Genomic DNA, 25,637 nt, shown 5'->3' with positions numbered 1-25,637 from the left:
AAGAGTTGTTGGATCCAACCAAGAATAAATAAGTAGAACCATTAGCCTCTATCCTACTACTCTCTGCCCACTGGCTCCAAAATGGCAAGGGCCTTTGTATTATAACAGCTAGTCACTGTTTTACAAGCAGTCCAGCAGTCTGGAGAGCTGAGATTCTCTCTCTCTCTCTCAAACTCTTTTCCATGTTTTGCCACCATTCAGATGGCTCCAAGGAGCAACACAGACAAGAACCCATTCAATGTTCACTCATGCAAGGCCAAGGTGGGACTATAGTAAAGTCACCCTAATCTTGAAAAAAAAAATATATTACATATATCAAAATCAAATCAAATCAGACCTTTATTGTCATAAAAAATAAATACATACATATTGAGGTTAAAATAAGGTTTTAAAATTTGGAACAAGTCTCTTCCTTAGATCATATATGAGGTTTAAATTTTTTTAAAATAAGTCCCAAGAAGCTAGCAACCCCTGCAGTAACCTGGGGATAGCTGTCATTTAAAAGAAATCTGACTAGCTTCTTATCGGTGCCACCAGGGCAATCTTCCAAGAGGGGTTCAATGATCTGTTCCCGTAAGGGTGAGCCAAGCTCACAGTGAATAATACATGGGCCATGGTTTCAACTTGTCCAGTGGCACAGGAACATATCCTTTTCTCGTAGGGGACCTTGGCATATCTGCTCATGGTCCAGGCCGTGGGGAGGAAATTTAGGCGAGCTTGCATAAAAAGGCGTCTCAAGAAAGGGGAGGTCAGAGTCTAAAAGTAGCCAGGTAAAGAGCTCGGGGTCATATAGATACCATAGGTTAAAGGTGAGCAAGAGCTTGTAGTTCTAGCAAGGAGCATTTGTTTCCCAATGTCGGTGATCCTTAGTTCTAAAATTCTGAAGGCTCGCGCCTCATTTAAGGGGAGTAGCGCCTCAAAGGACACCCCTATGGATTTAATTTTATCACTGATGGTCTTGCTCCAGGGTGAGACAAAATGGTCTGATAGCATATGCCACGTCAAACTCGACGGGGTGGCTCTATAGTGTAGCCTCAACCAGAACTTAAAAATAAGCAGCCAGGCCCTGGTTTATAAAAGATCTAGCCCTGTCTCTAAACAAAGAGTAGGGTACGAGACACAGTTGGGAATTCCAAGTAGTCGTCGCAGAAAAGAAGACTGGGCTGACTCTAGCTTCTGGTTGCGGCTGGCACGTATTGACCACCCCTGGAATAAAAAAATTTCACTACAGCACCAGATCGAAGTCTCATGGCATTAATAGCCTGGTTGGACTGGCTGTTCTACTTTAAATTGCTCTGGAAGTACCTAAGTACTTGAACACTTTAACCTGCTCAATACTATTTCTTTTCAACGCCCAGGTCCACATCTTACGGGACTTAGAGAACACCAAAATTTTTGATTTATCAAAATTAATAATTAAGGAGTTTTCTTCACAGAAATCCGCAAACGCCTGCAAAAGGCGATTCAAGCCTACTCTAGTGCGGGATAAAAGTACTGCATCGTCTGCGTAGAGAAGCATGGGGATAGCCTGGGCATTTAAAATAGGGGGGTGATCATCAACTTTCTCCTTATAAGAGACAAGGTCGGCTAAATATAAATTAAAAAGGTGGGGAGCCAAAACGCAGCCCTGCTTGACTCCCTTATTAGAGTTTATATAGGGAGAAAGTTGGCCGGATCTATTGTACCAAATTTGGCAGCTGTTAGAGAAGTACAGGTTTCGAATCAGAATGAGTAGGCGAGGATCAATTCCCATACCAGCCAACTTTCACCAGAGGCGCTCTCTGAGGACTGAGTCAAACACACTTCTTAGGTCTAAAAAGGCTGCATACAATACCCCCCCCCCTTTGTGGCGGCTGTACTTATTAGCCAAGTGAGAGAGAACAGCACAGTGGTCAAGCGTGGATTTCCCCTTGGAGAAGCCTATTTGTTCCCTGCCTATCTGGGAAGGAGACCAGATGAGCAACTTAGACAATAAATAGCTGGCATATAACTTGCCAGCCACTGAGAGCAAACTGATAGGGCAGAAGTTTGAAGGATTCATTGGATCCCCTTTTTTAAAAATTGGGGTCACAAGGGCCGTGGTCCATGCCACTGGTATTTGGCCGCATTTGTCGATTTTGGTAAAAAGATCGGCCAAAACTGGGGCCCAAGTCTCTGGGAATACAGAGAATATTTCGCCTGGGAGGCCGTCGGGGCCCGGGGTCTTCTTGGGTTTCAGCTTGGCTATCAGAGATCTAATTTCATCAATTTCAACTGGGGGCCACATAGGAAGTCCTAATGAGGTCAAATCGCCAGGGGGAGACTCCAGACTATTTGGGTCATATAATAGCGCTGTGAAATGGCTTATCCAAGTTGAAACTGAAATTTGGGACTGGGGCACAATTTGATTGCTCCGCATGCCACAGGAAACCATACGCCAAAACTTCCTTGGATCTTTAGTTTGGATCGCTTTTGCTAATTTGTCCCATTGTTTGAGTTGTAGGTCCCGTTTCTTGGTCATCACTAAAAGTTGGTATTCTCTCCTCCGCAGAAAGTAATCCTCAAGCAGGTCAGGCGAGTTTAGAAGTTGGAATCTTCTATAGATTGATTGAAGATGGGCTTTATGATATCTGCACTCTTCATCAAACCATAATGTAGAAGAGGTGAGGCAGGTAGGCTTCCTCGAAGGAACTGGGTTCGAACAGAGCTAATGAAGAAGGGATGTGACAGTAGTAAAGTCTTTAGGAGAATCTGCAGGGGGTTCTAGCATTAACCTCTTTGAACAGCTGATGAAGGAACAGCACAATGAGGAAAAACATATGGAATGTCTCTCAGAGGAAAGGCTAATGGGTGATAAGGGACATCCCAAACCGTGTTTGGCATGGAATCAGATTGGTTCACACACACACACACACACACACACATTTTACATATATATAAATATGTGTGTGTGTGTGTGTGTGTGTGTGAAGCAATCTGATTCCATGTCTCAAACAAGGCTTGGGATGTCCCTTATCTCCCATTAGCCTTTCCTCTGAGAGACATTCCATATGTTTTCCCTCATTGTGCTGTTTCCTTCATCAGCTGTTCAAAGAGGTTAATGCTAGAACCTCTCTGTGTAATACAATACAGGATACTATATTAGCAGACCTAAGAACCTGGACTACCACAAAGCAGTTGTCATCCTCCATACACAGCAATTCAGTCTAACTGAAATAAAATTTCCATTGGCTATGCAGTTTAACCAACATCACCTTCTTGCAGGTATGACTTTGTGGGCAAATATTTCTGTTTTAGAGGGCAGCACCATAGCTGGGTTTACCTAATCTGCTTTCTTACAGACAACAGAATGGAAATGAGAGTTGTGCTGGCTATTTTTTCCCCATGAGCTGTCTTACTAAACAAATGATTAATGAAACTGTTCCAGCCTCTTTCTTTGTATGTTTATTTTCATTGAATGATGATTTCTCACGGGTTTCAGTGATTTGAATTCCAGCCTTCAAAGACAGATAAGGACCATTTCACATTTTAGGTTCTAAAGGCTGAATTGCAAACAATTCCATTAGGAAATGAAATATGAGAAACATTTTTTTAAAAAACTAATTTAGTTGCACAAATTGGAGGAAGGTTCCTTAAGTACTTATGGATGAGCTGAGAATGATCAAAGATGCTGTAAGATGCCCCAAATGCAGTTGCAACTTTGGAACTCCCCAACAGATTGCTATTTTTTTACTTCTATAGAATCAGCACCAAAACATACACATCTTTATTTGAAACTTGATCACAGACTTCTAACTAAGAAACTACAACAGAGCTGAAACAAATAACTGAATATTCAAATTCATATTATGGGCATGTCCGATAATCATGTCATTTTGATTAGAAATTAATAAATTAATTTTACACTATAATGTTCACTGGATCTTAATCCTCTTGTTGCAGTATTGGAATATAGTCCTTCTTCCAGGAACGTCTTCAAAGGACAAGGCTACTACTGGTCTTGGTAGTAGTTGAATGAATAATTCTTCAAAACAGGAAAGCAATAGCTATAACATATCCAAATATGGACTGAAGTAATGTTAGACCTTGCAGTGAAAGAAAGAGTTGCTTTTAATAGACAAGAAACAAATGTGAAATATCACGGCATTTGGTCTGAGTTTATGGATTTATTTAGAAATTTATGCATATGTTGTTTACAGTAAAGGAGTGGCTGATCATTTGGGGCTCGAAACCCTGCCCTGTTTCTTGCATCAGGTAGACAGCTATATGCGAGAACAAGGACAGTTCTTCCCTACAGAGGACAGCCGGGTTCGCTATGTGGCTTCCCTTTTGACAGGTAAAGCAGCCGACTGGATGGTCCTCCAGTTCGACACCCGATCCCGCTCTATCCGTTCCCTCAACAATTTCATGACTGCCTTACGGAGGAGGTTTGAGGATCCCTTTCTGGGGGAACGAGCCAAAGCGGAGCTTCTACAACTAAGACAAGGCTCTACTCAGTTCGAGAGTTTGCCGATGAATTCCAGAGACTAGTAAGCAGAATTGTGGGCTGGCCCGAAGCCACCCTAATTCACCATTTCAGGGAAGCCTTACACGCTGACATTCTGAACTGGTCGTATATGCGGGGTGATCCCGACACCCTCGAGGATTGGATTCTATTAGCCGAGGAGGTGGAAAGCCGCCGGCGCTTTATTTCCCTTGTCCGCCAAAGAAACAAGGAGAAAAGCGTCCAAAAACCCCAGCCCAAGGCACCGCTCCCCAATCCACGGAAGCCCGCGTGTCCACCCCAGGATCGCGAAACACGGTTTCAAAGAGGAGCTTGCCTCACTTGTGGGGAACTGGGCCACTTTGCGGCAGTCTGCCCACATCACCCTGAACCCTTTCACCCCAGCATGGCAACCCGAGCTCGAGGACGACCTCAACGCAGAGGCACCGCGGCCACCCGTAGCGCAGCGCCGTGGAGACCCACACCCTCTGCACTTCACGTTGAGGACTCATCTAACCTTCCTACATCGAGTGACCCCGCCGGGTCCCGGATTACAAATGCCCCATTGGGGGACAACTCTCCTTCTTCTGACGAAGAGAACCCATGGGATCCTCCAGCTTTGAACCTGGAAACCCCCCTTGATTTGTCAAAAAACGGCTCTGGTCTGTGGTGAGTGGAGCGTCTCCATAGACCCCTGCAGAATCTCCTGCTAAACCGAAAGCTCCCACCAAGGTGAAGGAAGTGGAAACCACCGTTTATGTGGACGCAGTTTTACAACACTATAAAGGTGGTCCCCAACTACCCGTTAAGGCATTCATTGACTCTGGTTGCGGTCGCACTCTAATCAATGAGGCCACTTTTGCAGCACTCAAAGTCAAATCCGAGGCTTTACCAGCCCCCGTCCAATTTGCCCAAATGGACGGAAGCCATTTCAAAGGGGGCCCAGTTGATCATCGCACTACAGGGTGGCGATGGGTATTGGCTCCCACTGGGAGCAAATAGACTTTACCATAGCCCCTATCCGATTTGAAGTGGTCCTGGGAATTAACTGGATTAAAGGTCATAGTCCCAGTATAGACTGGGAGACGAACACTATCTCCTTTGCCAACCCCAAATGCGATCAGCACCGACAGCAAGTTGTGGTGCTGTCTCCACCCGCTCCAGCATTAACCTCCGATGTCCCATCACCGCCGTCCCTACCTGATGTATACCAGGACTTTGCGGATGTCTTTAACATTAAAGAATGTGATGCCTTACCCCCCCACCGGGCCACTGACTGTACAATTGAGGTGGTGAAGGACTGCACATTAACCAAGAGTAATATTTACCCTATGAGCGCTTCCGAGCGCACTGTACTACGGGACTTTTTGGACAAAAACCTTGCCAGAGGGTTCATTCGCCCATCGAATGCTCCCAACTCAGCCCCCGCATTTTTCGTCCGAAAAAAGGAGGGCAACCTGCGCCTATGCATCGACTTCCGAAAGCTCAATGCAGTTACCCAAGCCAACGCCTACCCTATACCGCTGATTTCAGATATTATGGGGCAGTTGCAGGAGGGACGTATATTCTCCAAGTTGGACTTAGTAGAAGCCTACTACCGCGTCCGTATCCGCGAGGGAGACGAACCCCTCACTGCCTTCTCTAGCTGTTTTGGAATGTTTGAATTCCTTGTGATGCCTTTCGGGTTAAAAGGGGCCCCGGGGGTCTTCATGCAACTCATCAACGAAATTCTCCACGATTTACTGTACCGCGGGGTGGTGGTTTATTTAGATGACTTTCTTATTTATTCAAAAACCATGGATGAGCATGTCGCTCTGGTCCGAGAAGTTCTGCAGCGCCTGCGCAATCACCAACTCTTTGCAAAATTGGCTAAATGCGAATTTCATCAGAGCAAAATAACGTTCTTGGGATATATAATCTCCCACCATGGCCTTAGCATGGACCCGGCCAAGGTCCAATCCGTCCTCGATTGGACCCCTCCCTCCAACCGCAAACAAGTACAACAGTTTCTAGGTTTTGCTAATTTCTATCGCGGGTTCATCCCTAACTTCGCCCAAGTGGCGCTGCCCATCACCGACCTGCTGAAAACAAAGGGTAAAGGAAGCTCGGCTACGTTACCCTCCGTTAAGATACTGTGGACCGATCAATGCCAGGCCGCTTTTGTAGCCCTCAAACGCCTTTTCACTTCGGAGCCCGTGCTACGGCACCCAGACCGAATCAAATGTTCATTGTGCAAGTCGATGCCTCCGACGTGGCTATGGGAGGGGCCCTTCTCCAGAGAGGACCAGAGGGTCTCCTTCACCCTTGTGCTTACTTCTCAAAGAAGTTTGCGCACTCCCAATTGAACTGGCCCATTTGGGAGAAAGAAGCATCGGCCGTTCACCATGCACTTACTCTGTGGCGACAATTCCTGGAGGGATCTAAAGTACCCTTTGAAGTCTGGACCGATCACAAAAATCTAGCTGCCCTCACGGGGACCCATAAATTGTCCGTGAAACAACAGCGTTGGGTGGATTTCTTTGCTCAGTTTCGTTTCGTCCTGAAGCATGTCCCTGGAAAACAAAACGTTCTCACAGATGCTCTTTCCCGACTGCCTCAGTACCCGGTGAAACTCGATTGGCCAACAGACTCTTTATTTACGCCCGCGCAAAGAGAAGCCCTACCCGTGCTGGCTGTACAAACCCGATCCCAAACACTGCCCCCACAACGGAAGCACGCAGTGGCCGACGCACCAACTCCTCCAACCCAACCGGCCGCCAAGCCGCCTGCAGTCAGCGCACCACCGCACGTAAGCGCTTCCCCCTCGACCCCCATATCTGCTCCTGCTTCCACCGTAAAAAAGGGGGGGTTCCCATCTCCGAGTCTTTCTTAAATTCCCTTCGGGCACAATGCCTAATGGAACGCTCCGCTCAAACCCTGCCTCCCGATGTAATCGAACGAGGAGGTTGTTGGTACAAAGACTCGAAATTATACGTGCCCAAAACGCTCCGAAAAGAAGTCTTACATTTGGCTCATGGAGTAAAAACAGCTGGACACTTTGGGTTCCTAAAGACCCTTCACCTGTTGCGCAGGCAGTTCTGGTGGGGGGGAATGCGTTCTGACATTGACTCTTTCATTCGCAGCTGTCCTGTTTGCGCCACAGTCAAACGATCTCAAGACAAACCCCCAGGACTACTGCAACCACTTGAAATACCCAGCAAACCCTGGGAAGTGATTGCTATGGATTTTATGACGGATCTCCCTCTCAGCGGGGGAAAAACTGTGTTATGGGTTATCACTGACTTATTTTCTAAGCAAATACATTTGGTTCCATGTGCAGGGATCCCCTCCGCTCAGAAGTTGGCCCGCCTCTTCGTGTCACATGTCTTTAGACTACATTCGTTTCCGCGCAAGATAATCTGCGACCGCGGAAATAGTTTCGTTGCTAAGTTTTGGAAAGTTTTTTTCAAATTGGTGGGGGTGGAACAAGGGTTGTCTAGTGCATACTATCCCCAAACGGATGGTCAAACTGAACGTGTCAATGCTGTACTCGAATGTTATTTGCGCTGTTATGTCAATTACCACCAAGATGACTGGGTAGAACTGTTGCCTTTTGCAGAATATGCCTACAATAATGCTGTACATCAATCCACAGGTTTCAGCCCGTTTTATGCGGTGTATGGACAGGACTTCGGTCCTATCACCCCTGTAGAAGGATCAGAGGGGGAGGGGGATGCCGACATTGCCTCATGGGCTCACACCCTCCGTACAACATGGCCCTGGCTGATTAGCAACCTGGACCGAGCCAAGCGCAAATACAAGGCGCAGGCTGACAAGCATCGTTCCCCAAATATGGACCTGCAAGTGGGTGACCTGGTATACCTTTCCACCAAGAACCTGCGCTCCACCCGTCCTTGCCATAAGCTCAGTGCTAGATACATTGGCCCATTTCCCATCACCCGCCTCATAAATCCTGTCACGGTGGAACTGTCTCTCCCCAAAACTCTGAGGCGTGTGCACCCCGTTTTCCATGTCAGCCTTCTAAAGCCCCATGTTGCTTCCCCACAATGGCACCCGGAGCCGCCTCCTGAACAACCCATAATGGTGGGGGGGGAGGAACATTTCGAAGTCTCCAAAATCCTGGATTCCCGCATACACCATGGGGCCTTGCAATACCTGATCCGCTGGAAACACTTCCCCCCTGCCTATGACGAGTGGGTACGCGCGCGGGATGTCTCCGCCCCCAAACTCGTCAACGCCTTTCACAATGCCTACCCGGACAGACCAGCCCCCTTGCCGGATGGGAGGGGGACTTAAGGGGAGCAGGATGTCAGGCTGTTATCTCGGTTTAGATGTTTCCTTTCGTTTCTCTGCTGAACCGTCCAGACTCAAGGACGGCTACACATACCAAAGCCTGGGAACGCCACTCCTGGGAAATAATGCTCTGTTTATGCTTTGTAATCTCCCGCCGTTTCTCTGCCTTATATTTCCAAATAATGGGCAAGACAAGGCATAGCTGTCATCTTGCCTTCCATGCACTGTATTGCCTATTTGAGCAGTAAAGCCATCTGCTTGGAATCTGATTGTCTCTGTGGTGATTTCTGGTTTGATGGGTCAAGAGCTCACAGTTATCAAGAATAGTTGTAGGTAGATAGCTCAAAATTTAGGGGAATTGGGTTCGATGCTAAGTACTGTGAATGCAACAAGAACTTTCTTGCCTCCACATTGCTGCAGCACCCTGCTTCTGGGAGTTAACAGAATCACAAGAACAGAAGGGGAGAGGCTGCAAGGGGTCTCTGGTGAAAGGGAGACATGGGTAGAAATTTGCAGGATACTTGCATAAGTAGAAGTATTGCATGAGCAAAATATAGCAAAGGTTCCAGCCCACTTAGAGTTGGCAGCCCAAGATAGATAAAAAGTCTCCAGAGCCAGATGACCTACATGTTAGGCTATTAAAGGAACTTGTGAATGTTCTTTCAGAACTTTGCCTATGATTTTTGAAAATTCTTCAGAAATGATGAGGTGTCTGATGGGCAAATGAGCTGCGATCTTATAAAAAAACTAAAAATGAAGACTCAGAAAATTATTGGTCATGTGACCTAACATTGATAACTGGAAAGATGGTAGAGCAGATTATAAAATAATCAACCAGTAAGCCTCTACAATAGTAAGCATCTAGAATCTTTTGGGACTGAATTCCAAAAAAACCTACAGTATCTACCCATGGCAATGTTGATGTACCAGCATAGAAATGTGGACTGAGAAACAAGAGTTGGGAGTGGCCATGGCTCAGAGGTAGAGGATCTATCTGCTTCTGTGAAGAAGGTCCAAGCTTCAGTCTTTGACATCTCCAGTTAAAGGGATCAGGTAGTAGATGATGTGAAAGACCTCTGCCTCAGACCTTGGAGAGCTGCTGCTAGTCTGAGTAGACAGTACTGACCTCGATGGACCAACGGTCTGATTCAGGATAAGGCAGCTTTATGTGTATACACTGCAAGCAAGCTGGACCACAGTGTTGCTGCCACATTAGGTGTTCACCTTGGTCACTTGTGTGGAGAATGGGGCTTGTGTGCCAAGTACAATGGTCTGGTGTGATGTTGTTTGACACATATACTGAGAGCTGCCTGCCCTGGTCTAGAAAGCAATACAGTGATTACTAGACAGCAGCATGGATTTGGCAAGCATGTTAGGACAGACTAATCATATTCCCTTTTTTGATTGAGTTGCTGGTTTAGTAGACCACAGCAATTCTGTGGAAGTAATATATCTCAACCTCAGTAAAGTGCTTGACAAGGTCCCTCATGATATTTAGTTGGAAAGCTGATAAAGTGTGGATTAGATTATGCTGTTATTAGGTGGACTGACAGATGATTGAAGAACTATACTCAAAGTGTGTTTATTAATGCCTATTCATCAAACTGGAGAGAGGTTTTGAGTAGTGTACAGCAAGGCTGTGTCCTGGAGCTGATACTATTTAACATCTTTATTAATGATTTGGATGAAAGTATGGAGGGAATTCTTATTACATTGCAAATAATACAAAATTGAGATGAGTAGTTAACGCCTTAGAACACAGAAATAATGTTCAAGAATATCTTTGTTGGATGGAAAATTGGGATTCGATTAATAAAATGAAGTTTAATAGGAATATAAATAGAGAAAATAAAATGAGCAAGCAGAGGATGAGAGACACTGGGCTGGGTAGCATGGAAAGATGAAAAAGTTCCAGGGATCACAGTCTGAATATGAGCCAGCTGTGTGATTTTGCTGTGAAAAGACTCTTAATGGAAGTATAGTTTCCAAGTCATAAAAAGTTCTGCTCTGTTGTGCACTGGTTAGATCTCATTGAGTATTGTATTCATTTTTGAACATTAGAAAGGGTTCCATAGAATGGGATCCATATAGGGCAACAAGGAGGATCAGAACCCGGATATGAAATCTTATGACAAAAGCTTCCAAGGAACTGGTATGTACAATTTACATAAGATACTATTAAGGAGAGATATTACAGCAGTCTTCAGATATGTGAGGGACTGTCACTCAGAAGAAGGTAGAGGGTTGTTTACTGTTACACCTGAGGGTACATGTAGGATTAGTGGATTCAGATTACAATGGCATGTATCCAGCCATCCATGGACTTTGCTGGGCAGGACTTTTCCATTTCCCCTCCTACTGCAACCCAGTGAGCCCCCTGGAATTCTGTTCCTAGGGGTCAGCTGATCCTCTGGAACAGTACAGGGGACAAAGTGAGGGGCTGCCATGAGATGGGGAGAATCAGCAAAAATTGTTGCCTCGTATTCCACATACAGAAATGACATTCTGTCAGAGGAACAGCATGTTTGGATAAATACCGGTAAAGCAAGGTTTGTTGAGGACTTCAATGTGATAAGAGATGTTCAACAGTAGAACACATTGTCTTTGGGGGTTATAGTCTGTTCTTTGCTAGAGAGTTGTTTTTACACAGAAACCGGAGAGCCATTAGTCAAGAATGCTGTTAACAGGAATGCCCTGTATCAACCAGGAAGTTGGACTAGATAATCCTTGACTATTTTCCAATTTTATGTTTATCAAAAGAGACTGAATCTGAGTGCCTCTATAATATATTGACCATATCTTGTCTGTAATCCTGGAAAAGGAAACCTGAGTGTAAATATGCAGGACTGATGTCCAAAGGTACTTCAATAGGCTACATCCTCCTAAACACAGCCTTTCATTCTATGTTCTTGTGGATATTTACAGCTATTTGCAATGACCTTTGACTGTTTCTTTTGCTACTTTATCATCTTTTTTCTACTTTATCCCATCTCGAGTGATTCCAGCCAATCAGTGATCATGTAGTGAAACATAGCCTATCAGATCAGGCAGTATGCTGATGTCACTGAGTGCAAACAGAGCCCATTTAGAAGGAGAACAGCTTTTTTCCTGGACAGGTCACATGGGCCTGGTCTAGATGATGCAATTTACCACATTACAGCTGGTGACATGACATCTGGTATGAGTACTTGCCACAAGCATTGATCTTTGCAAATGTCAATTTGCATTGCATGATGTAAACGTTTTTTTAAACTTTTCCATTGTGATATATTTTCCCTCCAACTCTCTCTTGGAGCTCCAGAGGTTCCCTATTCCATAATCTGTTGCAAGTTTCATACTCAAAGTTGTAGAAGGCAGTATTTTGAAACATCAGATTAATTGATGGCTATGTAGTCTCCATTCTTTCAGATGATTTGGAATCAGACCTCTGTGGCCCTCCAATACACAAAGCCGCCTTTCCTGGGAGTATAATGCGGTCTCAGCAAGTTCAGATCCCATTAGCCTATACTTGAAGATGGGATTTTTTGTTCCAGTGTGCCTCACCTTACACTTATCTAGACTGAACTTTATTTGTCACATTGTTGCCAACTTGTGTAGATCCTCCTGGAGTTCTTCACAGTCTTCTGTAGTTTTCACCATCCTGAATAACTGGCCACTACACTGCTTACCCCTAGTTCCAATTTATTTGTGAACAAATTAACTAGTATTGACCCCAGTACCAATCCTTGCAGGACCCCACTGCGTACCTCCCTCCATTTTGAGAAGTGTTCATTTATTCCTACTCTTTCCTTCCTGCCATTGAAACAATTATTAATTCATAAGAGAATCTGCCCTCTTATCCTATGACTGCTGAATTTACTCAGGAACCTTTGGCGAGGTGCCTTGTCGAAAGCATCACCCTTTAGCTGATATGTTTATATACATGCAGAGTATTTTTTATTCACATGCTAAGATAATATTCAATTGACACACTGAGCGCTTTTTCCTGAAACAAAGCTGAGCCCATGGCTCAGTGGTAAATAATTTAGAAGGTCTGTGGTCCATCGCTGGCATCTACAGTTAAAAAGACCTTAGGTCTGTAACAGGGCTAGTAAGGATATCCTGGAAAGCTGCTGCCACTTGAAGTAGATGGGACTATTTTGGCAACTCCTGACTTCCTTAAGCTTATGTCTTGACATGTAAAGCACCCTCAGACTGACAGACATGAAATGCTGGTCAAGTTATGTGTAGTATTAAGCTATGATATTTGTTTTATATTTTAAGAGTCACCCATTATTAATTTCAATCAAGTTAAGTTAATTTTAAATGTGATAACTTTCTTAATTATTTTGGTAATTTCCTAAGACAGGAAGCATTTCAAATGGCTACATAATTTTGTTCTTGTAAGTATAACATCAGATTTTAATTATTGTGTTAAAATGATTAATGACTGCATGCAAGAAGAGAACTATTTTGAACTGATGTTGCAAAAGGGTTGCCATTTATGTAAGTCCTGAGAAGACATTCATGCGGCATATTAACAAGAGGGGGATCTGCAAGGACTTGTGGGGGACATCTTATTTTCTCTTCCTCCACTAGTTTCTCTTTTACTTCCCTGAAATCCCCCATAGCCTCTCCCCTTTTCCTGCTTCCTTCTCTCTTTCCCAATTTCCAGCCAACCTACCTTTATCTGACTTCAGTTTTCCCTTCTTCTCTACCCTAGCAGCCTCTACCTGGGAAAACTTTGGCCCAGTTGTGCGGTGCCAGCCACCAGGTCCAGCCCAATTGCATGATATGGGTTTGCGTGTGTATGTATGTGCAAGCGCACACATGCTGGAGTCTAGAAAGGCTAACATGCATTCAGCAATATAAGCATTTGCACCTATGCAAATGGTACATTGAACTTATGGAGGTTAGGGTTGGGTGAGCAGCTGTGCACAGCCTCCAAGATTTCTATACTTGAAGAAATTTACGCACAAGGTATTTGTATCAGCAAGTCAGTATTAACACTAAGTTGGGATGAGTGATTTTTTCTAAAATAGTGGAGTGGAGGGAGAAATCATAGAAGATCTACTAAAAAGCAACAACCAAGCAGATACACAATCTTATATAGAATGTACAGGGTTTTATAAGGTCTCTGATATGCAGTCTCAAGGGAAGGCAAAGTACTTGTTAAAAACATAATCGCTCACTGAGGTCAACGCACATCTGGACATTGCTCTGCACCCTCGCATCCATTGCAGAGCTGAAGCGATAAGGTTCTGTGCACCGTTCAGGGTCCACTGCTCACATTCACTTGCAGGTTGAACCCGTGCTGATTTTCATTGACATACTACAACTGTCAGGAGAAAACATGCAGTGCTAGGACAAGCTATGTAGTCTGTATAGTAGAATACATGTTTTGCAGAAGTACCTGCTTTGACGTGTCTTGCTGGTTGGCTTCCCAGTACATAGCATGAGCAAGGAGTGCATGCTGTCAGGCTACTAGCAGGAGTAATAGAGTGCATTCCACATTGTTGTAAGAAAGTATTAGATGGCTAAAAAAAAAGACATGTTTGAGAAAGTTGTAAGATATAACAACCGGTGAGCCACTGTAGAAAGTAAGCTGCTGGACAAGATCGACCTTTGATTTTGTTCAGAATTAACTGGTCTAGTGTAGCTAAGTGGCTGGTGTGACTGACGCAGCAATACATCTTGCATCCACTGTCCACTAAATGACCTCAGGCCACCTCTCATCCTAACTTAGATCACTTATATTGTGAAAGTAAAATAGGGGGAAAGACAATCATGCTAGAAAAAGTTGCAAGCAGCAGGAAAAGAGGAAGACCCAAGAAAAGAGGACGACCCAACAAGAGATGGATTGATTCTATAAAAGAAGCCATGGCCCTCAATTTGTAAGATCCGAGCAAGGCTGTTAAGGATAGGATGCTTTGGAGGACATTGATTGATAGGGTTGCCGTGAGTCGGAAGCAACTTGACGGCACTTAACACACACAAAATGGGGTTCCATGTTAGGGGTTCTGAGCAGCTTGGAGGAATGCCAGGAGAAAAACAATAAATAAAATCCTGGAAGGATCTTCTAATGTCCCATTTTCCCCCACATCTGGTTTCTTCTATAGATCTGAAAAGATAAGTAACAAGCTAGTGGGATTTTTGCAAATATAGACAAGTCCTGCAATGGGAGGAGCCTAGAAGCAGGATTTACCTCTTCTGGAAACTTGTCCTGGGAAAGCTTTAGGAACTGGCTTTGCTTTTGCAATTATTGGTTGTAAAAACAATGTGTCACTTCCCTATCATGAATTTAAAAAGCTTATAGGCCTTATAAATTAAGTATATGGAGGTTAGTTGGTATTAATAGAGGTCCCAGTGCTCACTGAGCAGAGTTCTTCTCCCAAGAAAGCAATTTAAGCACTATCTCCTCCCTAATGCACAGCTATGAATATTTATTTAGATGGTCTTTCTGTAATAAAAAAATCTCTTAGTATTGTCTCCACTGTTTGTATTTGTGCAAGCCTTTGTGGAGGTACACTTGTGGGTGTCTGGGGTGAATTATAAACCCAATTTTGCTCCTTCTGCTAAGGTCTTGAGTAACATGTACACAATATTTATGTGGGCAACATACTGCATTCATCAGAAAAGACAGCATCCAGATGTTCATGATTCCCAGGCTTCTTGTTTCCCAACAGAGTTCTTATAGACTGGGACAGCCAATTAAATAATATAGTGCCCATCCAATCTAAATATAGCAACTATGTTATGCTCAGGATCCCATTCCAAACACTATGGACCTCGTATATATGTGGTTAGACAGCTTTTCAGACCTGACTTGGCTGGTGCAGGATAGCCCAGTCTTGTCAGATGTTGGCTGCTAAGCTGGGTTGACCTTGGTTGGTCCTTGCATGGGAGACCACCAAGGAAGTACGTGTTAGCCAAAATGCTTGGGTAAGAATTATTATATGGGGGAATTAGCATTCAATAACCGTCACTGGACATAACCTGCAGGATCTAACCTGTGTCTATGGGAGTCCAAACCGTGACTCAAAGAATAAAGCGGAGTCAATGGTTTTAGTTTTGAGGATTTACTTATTACTCGTATGTACACAGACACTCAAATAACATGTACACAACAACACACAGAGCCTAGGAATTAAAGAGAGTAGTATAGAGACGTTTGCCAATGTGGCAGGCCCTCTGAAGACGGGTAATACTGCACCTGGTCCAGAAGCGGAGCCGTCCGGGGTTCTGTGGGCTAAGATACTGAGAAAGCGGGGAGAAGAAGAGGGGTTCCCAGGACTCAACCAATGAGGTGGGAGGAGAGCATGGTCAGGCTGTGCAAAACCCAAACCAACAGAGTGACAGCAAGTATGCAAGGGGAAGACCTAAGGTAAGGTATGGACTAAGGAGACCCCAGTTAAACTATTTTTCTGGGGGCGGGTTGATGAGATTACCCCTTCGTGGTTCCCGTTGTGAAACAAAAGGTGACAATAACACTATTTTGCCGGGGTGGGGCAAAAAGGGCAATTGAGACAAACTATTCTACTCCTAATGATTTGCGCAATTCCGGGAGGACCGGGAGTTGATCGTAGATGGGATTAACGAGCTGGAACAAAGACGTGTACAGGTGGGTCCGGGGCGGGTCGCTTTGCATAGCCAGAGGAGTGATCCTTCGTTACTGCTATCTCGATGCTTTCCGATGGGCCATCAATCATGCAGATGATGCGGGGAGAGGGGGGGAATTGGCGACGATTACGTGCTTGACAATTCCTTGCAAAATGGCTTCTGCTGGAACGGGCGCACAGGAAAATTGATTCCCTCTGGTTCACAGGAGGGGTTGACCTGGCCGTGGTTCCTTGGCTGCCTGTTTCACGGGACAGGATAGGAGCCCTTTCAGTGTTGATTCAGGCTGGCCGTCATGTCTGGAAAGGTGGTGTCATGCATCTGTTGGGGTTGCCATGACCAGTCTGGGAGATTGGCAACCCGTTTGCTTACATACGAGGTTGCTACAGAGGCAGGTAGTGGCAAATCATCTCTGATCATCTCTTGCTTTGAAAACCCTATGGGGTTGCCATGAGTCAGCTTTGACTTGATGGCACATTCCACCACCAGCAGCTTTTCAAAAACACTATGCTATAGTATTGGAGTGGTGGACTCTGATTTGGAGAACCGGATTTGATTTCCTGCTCCTCCACATGAGCGGGCAGATACTAATCTGTTGAACTGGATTTGTTTCTCCACTCCTACACATGAAGCCAGCTGGGTGACCTTGGTCTAGTCACAGCTCTCTTAGAGCTCTCTCAGCCCCACCTACCTCACAGGGTGTCTGTTGTGGGGAGGGGAAGGGAAGGTGATTGTAAGCCGGTTTGATTTACCCTTAAGTGGTAGAGAAAGTCGGCATATAAAAAAACACCTCTCTTTCTCCTTCTCATTTTGTGAATATTGTTTTATTGGATTATACAGCATGACTATATTTCCATCCAATGCTAATTTGTGATATTGGCCTTCCCCCGCCCCCACCAGAAGTTGTAAAAGCTGTACAACCACTATGTTGTACACACTCTTACCATGGCAGCTCAATCATAAACACCATCTTCATTGTGTGTGAGAGAGTGCTTTTTACCTGTATGAGTTATATTTAAGATTGCACCCTTAATTTGATTAAAACTTCTTTATCCCAATACAAGTTCTATTTATGACACCAATTCATTGCTTTGATATATCGTGGTCATCTGTGACCGTTTCCTTCATTCCTGTAAGCGGTTTCCTAAACGCTCAGTGACTTGGGCTGGAAAGAGTTTTAGTTCCTAGCATGAATGTAAAAAGTAGATTTGTGATTCAACGGACCTTAGCAACTCCTTTATGATCCACAGTGCCCATACAGCTGCTGCATAAACATATACAGATATAAATCTTTCAAAAATCTCATTGCAAAAAGCTACTGAGTATGCACAGTTGCTTCTTCCTAACCCTCCATATCTGGTCGTTTCTTTCGGTAGTGGCATATAAAAGGAATATCTCTCCAGGTTCTATTAAATTTAATTACTTTCCTCTACAGCTTCAGATTTTTTAAAAGAAAAAGGTGGCATTTATTTAAATATTTAAAAACTCCAAAAGCCATAGCAGAATATATATTTTACAAGCTAAATAGTAACTGCAGGTAAAGACAGAAATGGAAGGTGTAGCAAAGATGTACGTGCACTAGAAATTATTTCCCAGTTTATTTTGCTAATTGTTAGTGAGCAGCCATTCACAAATGCTAGCAAAAATTGTAGGTTTGCTATGGCACATTTTTTTTGCAGCAGCCAATAAACAGCAGGAGCAGACAATTACAAGTCAAAGGCAGTTTATAGATGAGGTTAGATACCATATGTATGATGTGCATTTACACTGAACTGGGTGCCTAATCTCAGTTTTATTTCAGCTTTTAATTAAACAAATCATTTTGATGTTATACCCAGCAAATGAAGCATCTCCCAAGGGTGAACTTATCATATTTGAAATCCCATTCTAAGTTCAATTTACTGAGCACAGAGCAGGAAGTGGGGTGTTTCCTCTATCTTATTATTGTCATAGGATTCAATGATTCAGAAATCAGGTGGCACTACTGGTGATTTCATCATTCCATATATCTGTGCAATGTATACAGAGTCACTTGTTCAATACACTGTGTACTAGTATATAATCTTAGTTGTTATACATAAACAAAGTTGAAAAGGAAGGAGAGAGAGATTTTTAATGACAGGCGTGAACATTTATGGGTGTACAAGGATAGAAATCACAGTGGAGAAAAGCCAATTATGTGGAAATGGGGTAACTGTCTAATTTTCCATACTCAATTAAATATATTCCTCTTGTACGTATATCATATTAAATATATGTAACAACAGGAGTATACTTTGTTGAGTATGGAAATGGGCTTCAAATCAGCTCTCTCTCTCTCTCTCTAGCCATTTCTTATATGCTCAACAAAAACAAAAAAACATAGACAAATGAGTGATGTCAAAGAATATCCTACTACATGGAGCGTACTCGATAGCTACTTACATGATAATGCTTATGAGAACTACATGTATCTCCTTGCTTATGATACATTATGAATTGGTACTCTGAGTTTGTCATCTCCTGTGTTTGGTATGAACCCAGTGCTCAAAATGCCAAGAAGATAACAATATATATATTAAAACAGTAGAATGAGATATATTAAAAGGGTTGATAATTTCACTTCATCATTAAACAGGTGAATTATCTGAAATAGGTCCGAGAGAGGGCAAGGTATGATGCCTCCATTGCCTCCAAGAGGATGGGGGTGAAGACCATAAATCTATGCAGGTGGGAAAGAAATGAGATTTTTAATAGAGAATCTAATTGAAGTTTTTAAAATGTCTTGGCTGGTTTGGCTAGTGTCAACCAATTATTTGGGTTAATCTCCACTCAAGACCTGAAAAAGGAGATGCTAATGAAAATCTCCAAATAGCAGCAGTTTTTCCCCCTCTAAAGGTCTGATATTTCTAAGCCAACTATACACTGAGGGCAAATATAACTGAGCTACAAGAAAATGACTTAAGCAGAATCAATCCCCCATCCACATTTCAAGTAAAGACCCACAACCCTTACTCTTTAGCTAGCTAATTTAATCATTGATAACGATCACAACATGCTTCACCTTTGGGCCAAACTAGATGTTACTGTGTCTGACCCATGGCTGCTGCCGCCATTTCAGAGCTGAACTCAGGCCTTTTAAAGATGCTGCAAGTGCCTGATTCTGATGGGGCCCACAGCATGGCAGGACTTGAAGCTCTTCCCCCCTTCCCCCTGCATGTCTTTTCAACTTCTGAGAAAGCCTGCTTTGACACTTGAAAAAGCAAAGGCTGGGACACAGGGGAGGGGACACAAGTCCTTGTGGTCTTTCATGCTGCAGACCTAATCAGGATCAGGCCCTTGAAAGCATTTTTAAATGGGCTGAGTTCTGCTTCAAAATGCCAGTGTCCATGGGTCAGACACTAGCTGTGGAACTCCCTGCCCCAGGATGTGGTGATGGCAGCCAACTTTGAAGGTTTTAAGAGGGGAGTGGACATATTCATGGAGGATAGGACTATCCATGTCTACTAGTCAAAATGGATACTAGTCAAGACACATACCTTTTCTCTCCAATATCAGAGGAGCATGCCTGTTATATTAGGTGCTGTGAAACACAGGCAGGATAATGCTGCTGCAGTTGTCTTGTTTGTGGGCTTCCTAGAGACACCTGGCTGGCAACTGTGTGAACAGACTTCTGGACTTGGGCCTTGGCCTGATCCAGCATGGCTTTTCTTTTTCTTATGTTCTTAGTTTGGCCTTAAGCAGCACAATCGCCTTTCAAAGGCTGCTATCCTAAGAACACTTTTCCGAGACTGAGTCCCACTGAATAAGGGGGGATTTCTTCTGCCTGAACCTGCTTAATATTGCTCCCATTGTCTCTCACCTTGCATTCCTCTTGTCTTGCTACTTTGTTGCTGTTTATATATATGCGCACTGGAGACAAAACAGAACATCAAGAGTTATGTGCTTTGAGATGACAGACATATTGTTGTCCACATTCTTTCCTGACTGCTGCTTCAGCTTCTTTCATGTTAATCAGTAGTGTGTACTAGTTGGCTGTGTATGGCTGTGAAAATGGAGAGGTGGTTCAAATCCATGGTGTGTGCATAAAGTGCCATCAAGTCACAGCTGCCTTATCACAACCCCAACAAGGGCTTTCAAGGCAAGAGACTAACAAAGATGGTTTGCCATTGCCTTCCTCTACATAGTGACCTTGGAATTCCTTGGTGGCCTCGCATCCATCTAAGTACTAATCAGGGCCATCCAGGTTAGGATGGCCCACAAATGCATACATTGCCACAAATTTCACAGTTTGTCTCTCAACCTAACCTCATGATGATAAATATGGAGGCAAAGAGAACCATACATGCTGCTTTGGGATCCTTGGAGGAAGACAAGAAAGGATCCTTCTTAGGTCTTATAATTTCTGGTCATACAAAAGTAGCTTCTTTTGCAGTGCCTACTGAAGTTGAGTCATACTGACAAAACACAGATCCGGTGTTTTCCTAATATGAAAGTGGGGGGGAGACAAAGGGAGTAATTTGCCCAGCAGAACAGTTATAATTTGCTCAACCCTTACATGGCTTTCTGTTTTGTTTTTTTTCTATTTCCAGTTTTTGACTGCAATTTTGAATTACCTTGTGATCTAGAATATTCTCCACCATTGAGAGAGGGCCATAACCGGTCCTGGAACAGAATGAGTGCAGATGAGCTCTCACAGCTCCATCTTTCAGAAGGTCCAGAGAGGGATTACTCAGAAGAGTCAACGGAAGGTAAGAGTTAATGCTGTGACAACCTGTACCCACTGAATGCAATGGTGAAAGTTACATTAACTTCAGTAGGGGTTGAATTTCAACCGCAGCCATCTTGTGCATCTCAACAAGTATTGGGGCAGATACAGTATGGTTGCTCTGATGGGCTGGCAGCAAGCTTAGCTTGTTCACTAAAAATAATGCAGATTTTCCTTTAGTGCATTGTACTTTAACTGCAATTTAATAATCCATCCCAGATCAGAACTGATGTGTTTATGAGCGGATTTAGTTCCCAAAGTGGGCAGGACCACCCCCTGGGGGGTGGGATTACCTAGGGGGATACTAAGAGGCAAGGGGACAGCAGGGGGTGCCAGAGATGGGCCCCTTCAACTGTGTTGTTCACTAATTTACAATAGATCAAGCTATGGCACCATGGTGGCAAATTTGGTGGAAACTATCTGAATTTTTTCCAGACTTTGAAGAGCTGGTACCATTGGATCAAGTTCATCAGTTTTGTTGAATAAATTGCAACTAAAATGTTTTAATGTGATTTTGAATAGATGTGCAATTAATTGTTACTGTTTTGAAAAGTTATTGTTATTATCTTCTTTAGTGAGTCATGCAAACCCCTATTTTGAATAGTGCTTTTTATAGGACAGGGTAGGGGGCGCTGGGGTTGAGTTTGTGGAACCAAAGGGTCGGTGGCCTGAAAGGTTTGGGAACCACTGATTTAGACAATCTCTTGACAAGTTGTCCTTATTATGTAAGAGCTATGTTCCAATTGACAGCTCTTAAAAGAGGGAAGAATATGTGAAGAAAGCTTCAAATATCCAGCCTATCATTTCAGTCACCTCATAAACAGCAGAAGCATTTGAGTTCCCTCTAAAATTTCAGAAACCTTTGCTGTCCTTAAATATGTTATGGATTTCTAACCAGAACAGGAACATGATACAACCATTCTACTTCTTTGTGGCTGTGTTTTTTGGTTTTGTTGGAGAGGTTGTAGGCCAAGAAACAACATTCAACCTTATAAAGCTTTTCAAAGTAGATTCATTACCAAGGTGATTCAGTATTATCTTTAATAACTGCTTTACTTATGTGACAGCACTGCCCCCAAATTTCCTTCCCACACCTGTCATTGAGCTTTGCCCATGATTGCTCCAATTCTTTCAATGTTCTCTTGTGTGGCAAGTGAACTGATTTCTGCAATACTCATGTAGCACATGACAGCTATGTGGATTGCTGCAATACCAATTCATCCGTAAGACTCTTTACACAATCATATCTGATTCAAGCTCAGTGTTGATCACATGGATGGAATATAATTGGTGCTACATTTCTGATTAGCCATAAGTTTAAATTAAGGAGAAGATAGGTGTTGGAAGATTATTCCTGCAAACATTGTAAGCTGTTTGCCTTAACAGGGGGTGGGGGGCAGTATATTTCTGGAGGACTGCAGAGAACTACATGCAAACCATGGAGTCAAACAAGCAAATTAATTATAACCATTAATAATTTCTCTCTAGTGAGATGAACCTTGGCAGGGCTTCTCCAGTGAAACCGCGGTCTTATGATTCACAGCTGACAGTTTCCTTTTATTCCTACAAAAGACCTCTTGACAATTTTGCTTTCAGCCAGCATTTTTCTATTCTATTTTAAATCATTTTAATTACAGCTGTTTGGCACAGAGATATTGTGTGTGGTCTGTTTCGATCTGAAATAATTAGGCACAGTAATTTCAGCCCCCACTGTTTGTTTCCCGCAAATGCAATTCCAATTAGCTGCCTCCCCATTTCAGCTCCATTCACGGATCATCATGAGTACGAGAAGTAAATAATCAGTGAGCGCAGCCCCCTTCAGAGAGTTTGCAGGGTTAGGCTCATCCTTGTCAACCTTACTCAGGTTGCAAATGCCAACCGGCATGCAAGTCACAAAGAGAAGTCACTCAGGCCATATTCATTACCAGTGAGTCAAGAAACAACAGCAGGAATGAAGGCTTTATAGTCTTTCCAAGACTTCTGGGTAGGTGTGTGGGGGGAATCTTTAAATGTCCAGGTATAACCACATGCAGCATGAAAGCCGCTGGATGGAATAATATTTAAATGATTCCACACTGGATTATCAAATGATAAACATTGTGAAGGTCTTTGGAACAATATTCTTAATTTATGCTCCACGAAAGCTTTTGAGACGGTGCGTGTGATGGCTGAAATGCACATGATCACCTGTCTTGCTGAAACTAAGTAGGTCTGGATCTGGTCACTGCCTGGAAAGGAGCCTCCTGGGAATGAAATGCCTGCCAGTTCGAGGTCCTTGAGGGCAGAACAATTGGATATAAAGGGGAGGGGGGAATCTCACTTTTTGATTGAGTTACCTGTCTTTCCCCATTCATCAAAGTGGTTTTCAACAATGCTAAAGCCATTTCAATATACAATAAATCAAAATTTACTAAACTGACAGTAATACATGAAAAGAGTAAAAACTGAACTTTGGCAAACTAAGAACCAGAGGTAATTCCTACCCTAGTTATTCAAAGATTCTTTGAAGCCAATGACCTTTGCAGAACCTTCAGAGCCAGGGGGTAGGGGGATGCAAAAGGGGAGCAGCCTTTGAGAAAGCTCAGGTCTTTGCACTTGACAACTTGACTCCCTGAATGGAAGGTACTCAGGGATGGACTCTTGAAGAAGAGTTTAAAAGACATGCAGGTTCACACCGGGGAGTGCTGGTTAAGACATGTTGTTCTACACTGTAAAGGAACCTTGACTCTTTCCTAGAAGCTCACCAGCAGTCAATGAAGGTTACACAGAACCAAATCAATATATTCCTGCCTACCAGGGCCTGCATGTAGGTGGGTTGTTGTGGCATTCTGCAATTCTGTTGCAAGGACTGTGCTTTCAGCAAAGGGACACAGCTGGCATATCAAATGTTGCTGATAGAGAGCACTTTTGGGTACAATTCCACCTGTTTATCCAATAACAAAAGCATGTGCCCTCTGAATACCTGCTCTGCTACAGCAACAGATAGCTACTGAGAGCAGGTATGATTCTTCTAGATGGTACAATAATATATCACCGAGAATTAAAAATAAAGATATCCTGGTCCATCAAGAGGTCAAGGAGTATAAACAAGGAGGTATACCCTACTGTCTACCTCCAAAGAAATGTCATCACCAGGACTACTAAAACAGTCTTTATTCTGTAACCAGAACCCCAATTATAAAGGCTAAATAAATACAAAGACTGAAGAAGAAGAGCTTGTGGATCAAAAACTTGAGTTTAACCAGTTGTTTTCTGAAAATAAACACTATATTAAAGGTAAAGGTCCCCTGTGCAAGCACCGGGTCATTCCTGACCCATGGGGTGACGTCACATTCTACATTTACTAGGCAGACTTTGTTTATGGGGTGGTTTGCCAGTGCCTTCCCCAGTCATCTTCCCTTTACCCCCAGCAAGCTGGGTACTCTTTTACCGACCTCTGAAGGATGGAAGGCTGAGTCAACCTTGAGCCGGCTACCTGAAACCAACTTCCGTTGGGATCAAACTCAGGTCGTGAGCAGAGCTTTGACTGCAGTTCTGCAGCTTACCACTCTGCGCCACGGGGCTCTTAAAACACTATATTGCCTCTATTTTATTGTGCATTTCATGGGGCTATTTATAATACAGAAGTCTTTTTGAAATGTACATCTTAATAAAAGTAATAAGGAACTCTCCCTCAAAATTATTCACTCTTCTATATTATGGCAAGTGTATTTTCTCCCTGCTGGCTGTCAGACCTATTGCTAAAATGCCCTGGCTGGCTTCAGACCTGCATATTACAGGAGAGCATCTCATATGAGACACATATGTTAAGAGGTACTGGGGAGGAGCTAGCATATTGTAGTTGTTACAGGGTAGGACTAGGATCTGGGAGACACAGATTTGAATCCCCACTCTGCCATGGAAGAGGAGCAGGAGGAGGAGTTGGTTTTTATATGCCAACTTTCTCTACCACTTAAGGAAGAATCAAACCAGCTTACAATCACCTTCCCTTCCCCCCCCCCCCACAACAGACACCCTGTGAGGTAGGTGGGGCTGAGAGAGCTCGAAGAGAGGTATAACTAGCCCAGGGTAGGAGTGGGGAAACCAACCTGGTTCCCCAGATTAGCATCTGCCGCTCATGTGTTGGAGCGGGGAATCAAACCCCGTTCTCCAGATTAGAGTCCACCACTCCAAACCACCACTCTTAACCACTACACCATGCTGGCTCTCTTACTATATGGCCTTGGGGCAGTCACACACACTTATCTTAACCTATCTCACAGGATTGTTGTGAGATAAAATAGAGAAGATGAGAATGATATAAGCCACTTTGTGTCCCCATTGGGGAGAACAGAGAAGTATAAATGAAGTAAAATAAATAATCCCCTTCAGAAACCCTTATTAAAAGAAGTGGGAACATCTGTGGGGTCTGCTGAGACCCCAAGGCTCTAAAGTATGCTTCTCTTCCAAAAGAGGCCTACAGGAGTCAGATAGATTCTGCTGATCTGCAGGAAACAATATAAACTGTTGTTTGTTTAATTTTACCTTTGGGTTAATTTG

General features: G+C 43.6%; 1 protein-coding gene across 1 annotated transcript in view; it reads left to right on the top strand.

Annotated features, from left to right (window-relative positions):
- The window catches only part of ALK (ALK receptor tyrosine kinase), a 665,036-nt gene that overhangs the window by 219,541 nt on the left and 419,858 nt on the right, over window positions 1-25,637 (top strand). The window contains 1 exon segment of the mRNA XM_056852389.1: window positions 20,923-21,081. Coding sequence (XP_056708367.1) covers window positions 20,923-21,081 — 159 coding nt within the window.

This window comes from Euleptes europaea, chromosome 7 (genome assembly GCF_029931775.1).
Source record: "Euleptes europaea isolate rEulEur1 chromosome 7, rEulEur1.hap1, whole genome shotgun sequence".
NCBI lineage: Eukaryota > Metazoa > Chordata > Lepidosauria > Squamata > Sphaerodactylidae > Euleptes > Euleptes europaea.
The sequence above is the reverse complement of the archived record's forward strand: the minus strand, read 5'-3'. Positions and strand labels throughout refer to the sequence as shown.